The 12,889-nt window shown below is 37.4% G+C and overlaps 1 protein-coding gene across 1 annotated transcript in view; it reads left to right on the top strand.

Moving 5' to 3' along the window:
- SLC25A16 (solute carrier family 25 member 16) overlaps positions 1-12,889 on the top strand; it is a 51,032-nt gene that overhangs the window by 1,578 nt on the left and 36,565 nt on the right. Inside the window, exon 2 of the mRNA XM_049645155.1 lies at positions 2,745-2,837. Within this exon, the coding sequence (XP_049501112.1) occupies positions 2,745-2,837 (93 nt within the window). The remainder of the gene's footprint in view (positions 1-2,744; positions 2,838-12,889) is intronic.

The following is a 12,889-nucleotide window of genomic DNA, read 5'->3' as shown; positions in this document are numbered from 1 at the left end:
TCTGTCTCTCAAAAATGAGTAAACATTAAAAAAAAAAAGATTCTGACTTTTACTTGGAATGAAGTAGGAACTGCCAAACTGTTTTCTAAAGTGTATTGGTATTATCAAAGTTTGTGTCCTCTGTGTTTGTGTATGTGTGTGTGTGTGTGTGCTTTCCCTTTAAATAGGTGTTTAATGGTATCTAATTGTAGTTTTAATTTGCATTTGCCTGATAACGTATGATGCTGAATATCTTTTCATATTCTTTGGTCTCTTATTTGGTAAAGTGCTGCTTCAAATTTTTGGTAAGTGTGAATAACTTTGAAGATTGTATAGGAATTCTTGGTTCAAGTGATAAGAAAAAAATACCATTGGGCAAGTTATTTAGCCTCCCTGTGCCTCAGTTTCCACATCTTTTATTTTATTATTTTTTAAAGTACTTTATAATCTTTTTTTTTTTTAATACTTGTTTATTTTTGAGAGAGACAGAGACAGAATGCGAGTGGGTTAGGAGCAGAGAGAGAGGGAGACACAAAATCCAAAGCAGGCTCCAGGCTCTGACTGTCAGCACAGAGCCCGAAGCAGGGCTCGAATTCACGGGCCATGAGATCATGACCTGAGCCGAAGTCGGACACTCAACTGACTGAGCCACCCAGGTGCCCCTGTTGCCACATCTTTTAAGTGGGAAAAGGATAGTACCCACCTCAGAAGATTGTAATGATTAAATGAGATAGTACCCATAAAAGCTTTGGCATAATGCCCTCAGTTAAATCTCTTAGCCTAGTACCTGGTATAAAGTAAACATTCAATACTTGTTAACTGTTATTGTTGATTAGCAGCAGTGTTGGACAAATAACTTCATTTGCTCAAAAGGAAGATAAAAGCTTCATGACCTAACTCAGTGGATTGTTGTGATGATCAACTGAGCTATAAAGTAATGTGACGAAATAAGTTAAGATACTATCAAAGAAAACTACTTACTGCACGCATTCCAAATTTTATAATAATGACTGAAAAGATAATATAACAAAATATTCTGAAACTAAATATACCCAAATGCAAAATATTTTTCACTTATCCTCAATTTGAGGCAGCCATGACTATTATTTTCATTAGTTAAGATAAGAGAAGCTTGTAATATATAAAGCTTATATGTGAATTTGAATACGATAGGCATTTTATTTTTAGATATCTCAGATTATGGATTTTAATATTAGTTACATGCTAGGCTATTAAGTAAATATGAGTGATTTTGTCTTACATTTTAAAAAGTTTGTAAAGTAAGAGTCTATGTTCATTCATTAAACAAACATCTTTTGGGTGCCTATTATGTGCCAGGCCCTGTACTGGTCTTTGGGGATATAGTTCTAAAGGAGACCCACAAAATCCCAGTCCTTTTGTACCTTCTGGATCAAATATGCAATGGTGAAGAGCTTAAAGTAGTCACAAAAAGATACCAAAGAGTTTTAATCCATCATTTTATAATGATAACAGCCTATTTTATCAAGTGCTTACAACATGTAAGGTACTTTACAAAATTGTCTAATTTGGGCTAACTATACCAAAAATACCATAATTTAGATAGTTGGCTTATAAACAACATTTTTTCTTCCTTCCTTCCTTCCTTCCTTCCTTCCTTCCTTCCTCCCTCCCTCCCTCCCTCCCTCCCTTCCTTCCTTCCTTCCTTCCTATCAACCTGGAAGCTTCAGACATTTATTTCTCATAGTTCTGGAAGCCAGGAAAGCCAAATCATGGTATCAGCAGATTTGGTGTCTGTTAAGGACCTGCTTCCTCATAGAGGGCACCTTCTCACTGTGTTTTCACCTGGTGGAAGGGGCCAGGGATTTCTCTGGGCTTTTGTTTTTTTTTATTTTTTAAAAATTTTGTTTAACGTTTTTTATTTATTTTTGAGACAGAGAGAGACGGAGCATGAACGGGGGAGGGTCAGAGAGAGGGAGACACAGAATCCGAAACAGGCCCCGGGCTCCGAGCTGTCAGCACAGAGCCCAACGCGGGGCTCGAACTCACAGACTGTGAGATCATGACCCGAGCCAAAGTCAGACGCTCAACCAACTGAGCCACCCAGGCGCCCCTCTCTGGGCTTTTATAAGGGTATTAATCTCATTCACGAGGGCTCTACCCTCCGGACCTGATCAATTCCTAAAACCCCCACCTCTAAATACTATCACATTGGGAATTAGTTTTCAACATATGAACAATCTATAGTAAAGAGTCTTTATATATTATCATTTTATAAGCATGCAAGGAGGTAGGGCTGCCCTGGATTCTGACCTACACTAAAGCCCATGTATACACATTAGTGTCATCCATATGTCTCCACAGGGGCATGTGTTAGGGACCAAATACATAATTGCTAGATATATAAGTGAATAACTGAATTTTATGGGTAAAAGTTGGTTGTTTCAACGAAAGAGTCATCTAGAAGTAGAGGTTACTTGAAATAGAGCCTCACAGTTGGGTAAATACCTTCAAGTGTCTGTCTCCTTAACTACAGTTAGCAAGATTCCTAGTGTTCATCGGGTATTAGAGGGAAGATTTACACTCTCCGAATTTATTTTTAAGTCTGACATGCTCAATTATTAAGTTACAGGGAATGGGGGCCAATCATCTGCATATCCCTGCAACTGGGCAGTTCTACCCGTGGAGACCAAATTAGAAATCAGGAGGTGTGCTGGCTGAATAAATAACGATTTCCATGTGGAAAGAAATAGTGTGCAATTTCATCCTGTTTAAAAATTTTTCAGGTATTGCTGGATGCTGTGCCAAAACAACAGTTGCTCCTTTGGATCGAGTAAAGGTTTTGTTACAAGCTCACAATCACCATTACAAACATTTAGGTGAGTTAATGGATGCTAAAGATAAAAAATGAATGAAAACATTATCCATCTACTAGGTTGGTTTCCATTTGTGAATTAGTGGAAAGAGGACGCAAAAGGGAATTCAAGTTTGGGAGCAAATTTTGCATGAGATTTATCTCTTATCTACTTTAAACTTTTCATTTGCAATTAGTGGTTATATATATTATCAATTTAAGGGTACTGATATTCTGTAAAGCAAAATCTTAGAATCCTTGAAGTAAGTACTATTTGTTTATTGGGATTAACAAGTCACATCTTTTCCAGACACATGTAACTACTCGATCTGATTTTTATTTTTATTACTGTTTTCAACATGATTTTTTTTTTCATTTTAGAGAGAGAGCAAGAGTGAGTGGGGGAGAGAGGCAGAGAGAGAGAGGGAGAGAGAATCTTAAGCAGGCTCCATGCTTAGTGCAGAGTACAATGTGGGCTTGATCCCACAGCCCTGTGATCATAACCTGAGCCAAAACCAAGAGTCAGAGGCTGAGCCACCCAGGTGACCCTCAACCTGATTTTTAAAAAAAATATCCAATTATTGATGGAAGTAAAGTTTATTCCTTTATTTATTATTTTTTATTTTAAAGTAATCTACACCCAATGTGGGACTTGAACTCATAACCTCAAGATTAAGAGTTGCAGGCTGTACTGACTGAGTCAGACAGGCAACCATATTCCTTTAAACACCCAGTTAAACAAGCTCCTAGAGGGGCGCCTGGGTGGCTCAGTCGGTTAAGCGTCCGACTTCAGCTCAGGTCACGATCTCACGGTCTGTGAGTTCGAGCCCCGCGTCGGCTCTGGGCTGATGGCTCAGAGCCTGGAGCCTGTTTCCGTTTCTGTGTCTCCCTTTCTCTCTGCCCCTCCCCCGTTCATGCTCTGTCTCTCTCTGTCTCAAAAATAAATAAACGTTAAAAAAAAAAAAAAAAAAAAAACAAAAAACAAGCTCCTAGAAATCTTAGTGCAAATAAAATTCAATGCAGTTAGTATGGATAAACTTCAATTGTTAAAGAATATCAAGCTCTTGTTTGTTCCTTACAAATATAAAAATCGGCCATTTAATTAACATGGATACTCTAATAATATATCATTGGTGGGAGTAGGAATTTTTTAATAGCCTTTTTGGAAGGTGTTTTGGTAATATGCATCAAAAATCTTGAAAAGATACATATTCTTTCACCGTGCGATTCTAGTTCTAGGAAGTTATTGTAAGGAACTAATCAGAAATATACTCAGGGGCACCTGGGTGGCTCAGTTGGTTGGGCGACCTCCTTCAGCTTGGGTCATGATCTCATGGTTTGTGGGTTTGAGCCCCACATCGGGCTCTGTGCTGACAGCTCAGAGCCTCAAGTCTGATTTGGATTCTGTGTCTCCCCTGTCTCTCTGCCCCTCCTCCACTTGCACTCTGTCTCTCTCTCAAAAATAAATGTTAAAAAAAAAAGAAAAATATGCTCAAAGATGTGGGACGCCTGGGTGACTCAGTGGGTTGAGTGCTAGAGTCTTGATTTCGGCTCAGGTCACGATCCTAAGTTGGTGGGATTGAGCCATGTGTCAGGCTCTGCACTGAGCATGGAGCCTGCTTAAGATTCTCTCTCTCCCTCTGCTTTTCTCCTGCTTGTGTGCGCTCATGCTCTCTCTCAAATAAAATAAAAAAAATTTTTTTTAAGAAGGAAATATGAGGGGCGCCTGGGTGGCTCAGTCGGTTAAGCATCCGACTTCAGCCTGGGTCACGATCTCACGGTCCGTGAGTTCGAGCCCCGCGTTGGGCTCTGGGCTGATGGCTCAGAGCCTGGAGCCTGATTCCGATTCTGTGTCTCCTTCTCTCTCTGCCCCTCCCCCATTCATGCTGTGTCTCTCTCTGTCTCAAAATAAATAAATGTTAAAAAAAAAAATTAAAAAAAAAAAAAAAAAGAAGGAAATATGAGGCACCTGGTTGGCTCAGTCAGTTAAGTGTCCGACTTCGGCTCAGGTCATGACCTCAGAGTTGATGAGTTTGAGTCCTGCATTATGTTCTCTGCTGTCAGCACAGAGCCCTCTTTGGATCCTCTGCCCTCCTCTCTTTCTGCCCCTACCCTGTTCATGCTCTCACCCTCTCTCTTAAAAATAAATAAACATTAAAAAAAAAAAAAGAAATGTGCTCAAAGACATATATACAAGGATGAAAACATTATTTATGTTAGTAAAACAAAAAACAAACCCCAAAATGTTCAATAATAGGGAATTGGTTAAGTTTAAATAAGTGTTATTTAAATAAATAAATTCATATTGTAGACTATTTTCCAATCACACAAAAACTGTAAAAAGAATATTAATTGGGGGTACCTGGCTGGCTCTTCTTCTTTTTTTTTTTTTTTTTTAAGTAAACTCTATGTCCAGCGTGGTACTGGAGCTCACAACCCAAGATCAAGAGTGGCATGCCCTACAGGCTGAGCCAGCCAGGTGCCATAAGCATGTGACTCTTGATTTCAAGGTTGTGAGTTCCAGCCTCACATTGGGCTTAGAGCTTACTTTATTTTTTATTTTTATTTTTTATATGAAGTTGTTTTTTATTTTATTTTATTTTATTTTATTTTATTTTATTATTTTATTTTATTTTATTTTATTTTAGTTATTTTATTTATTTTTTTAATTTAAGTAATCTCTACACCACATAGGGCTTGAACTCAGCCCAAGATCAAGAATGCATGCTCTTCTGATTGAGCCAGCCAGGCATCCCTAGAGCTTCCTTAAAAAAAAAAAAAAAACTATATGTATATGTATATGTATATGTATATCTATATATCTATATATCTATATCTATATATCTATATCTATATTGTCTAGGAACAATGTTCATAATGTATTAGATAAATGAAAACATATTACAGGGGCTCCTGGGTGGCTTAGTGGTTAAACATCTAACTTCAGCTTAGGTCATGATCTCAGTTTGTGGGTTCAAGCCCACGTTAGGCTCTGTGCTGACAACTCAGAGCCTGGACCCTGCTTCGGATTTGGTCTCCCTTTCTCTCTCTGCTCCTCCCCCACTTGTGCTTTGTCTCTCTGTCTTTCAAAAATAAATAAACATTTTAAAAAATTTTAAAAAAAGAACATATTACAAAATGGTTTAATCATATTGCATTTTATATAAATATATTCTTAGACAAAAGGCTAGAAATAAAAACATTAACTGGTTAATTTTCTTATTTATTAATTTATTTAATAAATACTTTGGTGAAATTTTAAGGAAATTTTTTCCCCTAAGCTAATATTAATACATGTTGAACATATATTACTTTTTCAAGTAGAGGGGAAAAGACCTAAAAGAAAAAGAATTAATGTGGATAGAGACCAAGAAAGAAATTAGGTCAAGGCAACTAACTCATACCACTTCATTGCTTTATAGGTTCATGCTTTGGTAGATAGGAATGATGTGTGCTCTGTATGACTTACGCAGCATTAGTGTACAAGGAACGTGTTCTACCGAGTGAATGAATCCGTTGTTTTTTCCATAACATATAGAGTTATCAAATCACAGTTGTAAACCTAAACTAATGTAACATTGTGTCAACTGTCTTCAATTAAAAAAAAAAACAAAAAGAATCGGGATGCCTGGGTGGCCCCAGCTGGTTAGCATCCAACTCTTGATTTTGGTTCACGTCATGATCTCAGGATTCATGGGTTCAAGCTCTGCGTCAGGCTGTGCACTAACAGTGCGAGATTCTGTCTCTTTCTCTCAAATAAATAAATAAATAAATAAACATAAAAAAGAGAATAAATTGTTTTTCCAATTGTGTTTTTAAAATGTGATTTTTCTTAAAAGGGGTAATGGATATTTATGTTGTATAGAAACTATAGCTCATTTTCTTTTTTCTTTTTTTAAGTTTACTTATTTTGAGAGAGAGAGGGAGAGAAACAGAGCATGTGAGCAGCAGGGAAGGGGCAGAGAGAGAGGGAGTGAGGGAGAATCCCAAGCAGGCTCCGTACTGCCAGTGCCAAGCTTGACATGGGGCTCGACCCCACAAACTCTGAGGTCATGACCCAAGTCGAAATCAAGAATCCGGTGCTTAACTGACTGAGCCACCCAGGCACCCCAGCTCATTTTCTTTCTTTACTTTTTTCTTTTTTTTCCAGCTCATTTTCTTTTCAATATTTTTAATACTCAGTAAGTCTCTACTTAAAATTAAAAGAAAAAAGTTGCTGTTATCTTTGCGTCCAGCAATGAGTTCTGGTGGCTCAGTCGGTTAAGCGTCCACCTTCAGCTCAGGTCATGATCTCACGGTTCATGGGTTTGAGCCCCACATCCGGCTCTGCACTAACAGCTCAGAGCCTGGAGCCTGCTTCAGATTCTGTGTGTGTGTCTCTCTCTCTGCCCCTCTCCTGCTCTTGCACTGTCTCTCCCTCTCAAAAATAAATAAACATTTAAAAAAAATTATAAAATCTGCAACCAAAAAAATTATAGGTATAAATATATGTAGGTGTATATATATACATATAAATAGTCTTTTATTTTCTTTTTAAATGTTTCTGGGCATTTTATGCTAGATGCCTCTCTTTTTATATGCAGACATAAGATAGTTTTTAAAATTTTGCCTTTTTAAACATGATTTTTCACAAAGATGATGAGGATGTGCTATGGATAAAACTTCTACACTAACTTCTTTTAAAAAATGTGTAACTTGACTTCCAGGGCATCAAAAACGATTTTTTATTTTGAAGCAAAATTATTCTGGCCAATGAAAAGAAAGGAGTACTATTAGAATTTCTCCTTTCTCCACTTTGCAATGTTAGTATAAAGAATCTTTTTCTGTAATATATTGAAAATCTTTGATTTCCATTTGACTTTGCATACTCAAATGTGATATAAAAATAGGTAGACGAGGGGGGCATCTGGGTGGCTCAGTTGGTTGGGTGTCTGATGTGGGCTAAGGTCGTGATCTCACGGTTCATGGGTTCAAACCCCACATTGGGCTCTGTGCTGACAGGTCAGAACGTGGAGCCTGCTTCAGATTTTGGGTCTCCCTCTCTCTCTCTGCCCCTTCCTGCTTGTATTCTGTCTGTCTCTCTCTCTCTCCCCAAAATAAATAAAACATTAAAAAAAAATAGGTAGATGAGGGGCACCTGGGTGGCTCAGTTAGTTAAGCGTCCGACTTCAGCTCAGGTCATCATCTCAGGGTTGGTGAGTTTTAGCCCCGCATTGGGCTCTGTGCTGACAACTCAGAGCCTGGAGTCTGCTTTAGATTCTGTGTCTCCCTCTCTCTCTGACCCTCCCCTGCTCGTGCTCTGTCTCTCAAAAACAAATATTTGAAAATAAATAAGTAAATAAATAAATAAAGGTAGATGATTCTTTAAAAATTTTTACTTTTAATTTTACTGCTTTTATTTATTTTTTTGCAAAAGGAATTTCTATTTATTTATTTATTTTTATTGACTTCTCTCTTTTTTTTTCTTTTTTTAATATATGAAATTTATTGTCAAATTGGTTTCCATACAACACCCAGTGCTCATCCCAAAAGATGCCCCTTCAATACCCATCACCTTCCTTTCATTTTATTTTAATTTATTTATCTTTATTTTTTAATATAATTTATTGTCAAATTGGCTAACATACAGTGTGTACACAGTGTGCTCTTGGTTTTGGGGGTAGAGTCCCATGATTCATTGCCTACATACAACACCCAGTGCTCATCCCAACAGTGCTCTCCTCGGTGCCCATCACCATTTTCCCCTCTTCCTCACCCTCCATCAACTCTCAGTTTGTTCTCTGTATTTAAGAGTCTCTTATGGTTTGCCTCCCTCCCTCTCTATTTGTAACTATTTTTTTCCCTTCCCTTACCCCATGATCTTCTGTTAAGTTTCTCAAGCTCCACATATGAGTGAAAACATATGATATCTATCTTCTCTGACTGACTTATTTCACTTAGGATAATACCCTCCAGTTCCATCCATGTTGCTGCAAATGGCATGATTTTATTCTTTCTCCTTGCCAAGTAGTATTCCACTGTATATATAAACCACATCTTCTTTATCCATTCATTAGTTGATGGACATTTAGGCCCCTTCCATGATTCGGCTGTTGGTGAAAGTGCTGCTATAAACATTGGGGTACATGTGCCCTATGAAATAGCACTCCTGGGGGCGCCTGGGTGGCTTGGTCGGTTAAGTGTCCGACTTCGGCTCAGGTCATGATCTTACGGTCCGTGAGTTCGAGCCCCGCGTCGGGCTCTGTGCTGACGGCTCAGAGCCTGGAGCCTGCTTCCGATTCTGTGTCTCCCTCTCTCTCTGACCCTCCCCCATTCATGCTCTGTCTCTCTCTGTCTCAAAAATAAATAAACGTTAAAAAATAAAAAATAAAAAAAAAAAAAGAAATAGCACTCCTGTATCCTTTGGATAAATTCTGAGTAGTACTATTTCTGGGTCGTAGGATAGTTCTATTTTTAATTTTTTGAGGAACCTCCACACTGTTTTCCAGAGTGGCTGCACTAGTTTGCATTCCCACCAACAGTGCAAGCGGGTTCCCATTTCTCCATAACCACGCCAGCATCTGTTGTTTCCTGAGTTGTTTAATTTTAGTCACTCTGACCAGTGTGAGGTGGTATCTCAGTGTGGTTTCGATTTGTATTTCCTTGATGATGAGTCACGTTGAGCATCTTTTCATGTGTCTGTTGGCCATCTGGATGTCTCCTTTGGAAAAGTGTCTATTCGTGTCTTCTGCCCTTTTGTTCACTGGACTATCTGGTTTTTGGGTGTTGAGTTTGGTAAATTCTTTATAGATTTTGGATACTAACCCTTTATCTGATATGTCATTTGCAAATATCTTTTCCTATTCCATCGGTTGCCTTTTAGTTTTGTTGTTTCCTTTGCAGCTTTTTATCTTGATGAGGTCCCCGTTCATTTTTGCTTTTAATTCCCTTGACTTTGGAGATGTGTCGAACAAGAAATTGCTGCTGCTGAGGTCAAAGAGGTTGTTGCCTGTTTTCTCCTCTCGTGTTTCGATGGTTTCCTGTCTCACATTTAGGTCGTTCATCCATTTTGAGTTTATTTTTTGTATGGTGTAAGAAGTGGTCTAATTTCATCCTTCTGCATGTTGCTGTCCAGTTCTCCCAGAATCATTTTTTTTTTTAATTTTTTTTAATGTTTATTTATTTTTGAGAGAGACTGAGACAGAGTTTGAGCAGGGGAGGGGCAGAGAGAGAGAGGGAGACAGAATCCAAAACAGGCTCTAGGCTCTGAGCTGTCAGCACAGAGCCCGACGTGGGGCTTGAACCCACGGACCGTGAGATCATGACCTGAGCCAAAGTCGGACGCTCAACCTCCTGAGCCACCCAGGTGCCCCTCCCAGCATTATTTGTTAAAGAGACTGTCTTTTTTCCATTGGATATTCTTTCCTGCTTTGTCAAAGATTAGTTGGCCATACTTTTGTGGGTCCAATTTTGGAGTCTCTATTCTGTTCCATTGGTCTGTTTGTCTGTTTTTATGCCAATACCATGCTGTCTTGATGATTACAGCTTTGTAGTAGAGGCTAAAGTCTGGGATTGTGATGCCTCCCACTTTGGTCTTCTTTTTCAGTATTACTTTGGCTATTCGGTGTCTTCGGTGTCTTCTGTGGTTCTATACAAATTTTAGAATTGTTTGTTCTAAAGGAAAGCTGGTGCAATTTTGATTGGGATTGCATTGAATGTGTAGATAGCTTTGGGTAGTATTGACATTTTAACAATATTTATTCTTCCAATCCATGATCCTGGAATGTTTTTCCATTTCTTTGTATCTTCTTCAATTTCATTCATAAGCTTTCTATAGTTTTCAGCATTGGTTTTACATCTTTGGTTAGGTTTAGGTATTTTATGGTTCTGGGTGCAGTTGTAAATGAGATCGATTTCTTGAATTCTCTTTCTTTTGCTTCATTATTGGTGTATAGAAGTGCAGCTGGTTTCTGTACATTGATTTTGTATCCTGTGACTTTGCTGAATTCATGTATCAGTTCTAGCAGCTTTTTGGTGGAGTCTTTCACGTTTTCCATGTAGAGTATCATGTCATCTGTGAAGAGTGAAAGTTTGACTTCTTTGCCAATTTTGATGTCTTTTATTTCATTTTGTTTTCTGATTGCTGATACTAGGACTTCCAACACTATGTTAAACAACAGTGGTGAGAGTGGACATCCCTGTCGTGTTCCTGATCTTAGGGGGAAAGCTCTCAGTTTTTTCCCATTGAGGATGATATTAGCTGTGGGCCTTTCATAAATGGCTTTTATAATGTTTAAGTATGTTTTTTCTATCCTGACTTTCTTGAGGGTTTTTATTAAGAAAGCATACTGCCAAATGCTTTTTCTGTATCTATTGACAGGATCATATGGTTCTTACCTTTCTTTTATTAATGTTATGTATCACATTGGTTGATTTGCAAATATTGAACCAGCCCTGCAGCCCAGGAGTGAATCCCACTTGATCATGGTGAATAATTCTTTTTATATGTTGTTGAATTTGATTTGCTAGTATCTTGTTGAGAATGTTTGCATCCATGTTCATCGGGGATATTGGCCTGTAATTCTCCTTTTTTGTGGGATCTTTGTCTGGTTTAGGAATGAAGGTAATGCTGGCTTCATAGAATGAGTCCGGAAGTTTTCCTTCTATTTCTATTTTTTGAGACAGCTTGAGAAGGATAACTATTAACTCTGTTTTAAACGTCTGGTAGAATTCCCCTGGGAAGTTGTCTGGCCCAAGACTCTTATTTGTTGGGAGATTTTTGATAACTGATTCAATTCTTCACTAGTTATGGGTCTATTCAAATTTTCTGTTTCTTCCTGTTTGAGTTTTGGTAATGTGTGAGTGTCTAGGAGTTTGTCCATTTCTTCCAGGTTGTCCAGTTTGTTGGCATACAATTTTTCATAGTATTCTCTGATAATTGTTATTTATTTATTTATTTATTTATTTATAAAAAATAAAAATAGGTAGATGAGTCATAATAGGATTCTTTAAAAATTTTTACTTTTAATTTCGTTGCTTTTAAAATTTTTATTTTTAGTTTTTTGAATGTGTGATGTTTTCACAAGTTTATAATTCAACATGTATAAAAACATCTTGTTCCCTCCCTTATTTCTTCCTTGGAATTAACATTTTTACCAGTTACTTCCATTTCCTTTCAGAACTAATGTATATATACACAAGCATATGCTATATTTTACCAAATGTTAGTTCCTTCTAATCCTAGCTTGATAAAATAGGTAAAGATGCAGGGAAGGATTTAAATAACACAAGCTTGATATAAAAGATACACAGAAAACTTTGTACCCCCCTACAGAGAATAGTCTTTCCAAACATGCTTGTAGATGTGTAAGAATTAGTCCAGTGTTATACCATAAAGTAAAAATATGCCAAAGTAAAAATAGTACAGACTATAGGTTAAAGGAGAAAAACAACACTATAATCATCTCAGTGTATATTTAAAAGCCATTTGAAAACATACAACATTCATTCTCGCTCTTCCTTTCTCTGTTACTTTGTTTTAGGTAAGAGTTTTGTAAAAAGCATATGTTAGATATGGACTTCTAACAGAATTTGAGGATCTTTGGCTTTTAATAGTGGAATTTCTGTATTTCTGTTATTTTTTGTTTTAGGTTTTTTTTTTTTTTTTGTGATCACTGATTTTTTTCACTCACCATCATAATGTTTTGTTTATTGTGTTTTCTTGTATTCCATCCTCCCCAGCAACCTCCCCCACTTTGTTTTCTGGATTTCGTTTTTTGAAATTGCTGTATCTATTTCACTTCTACTAGTAGTTTCTGTTAAAATCTGTTTTAACAAAATATTTGTGGTAATTAAAGAGTTTTGAAGACTAATGTAGAAAACATATGTGGACCCACACAGAGATTCAGAAATAAACATTACTGGTACATTTGAAACCTCTACTTCTCCCTCATCAACAGCCTTCCTGTCTCTACAAGGTAGCTATTGTTCTAAATTTGATTATCCTTAAACTGTTACGAACACATTTGAAACAAATTAAACAGGGCTTAACCTTTGCCCCTTCTTTTGGCAAGAGGGCGTCTTTAAGAACAATTTTTT

Source organism: Panthera uncia, chromosome D2, assembly GCF_023721935.1.
Source record: "Panthera uncia isolate 11264 chromosome D2, Puncia_PCG_1.0, whole genome shotgun sequence".
Lineage (NCBI taxonomy): Eukaryota > Metazoa > Chordata > Mammalia > Carnivora > Felidae > Panthera > Panthera uncia.
Note: the sequence above shows the minus strand (reverse complement) of the source record. Positions and strands in the feature narration are given on the sequence as shown.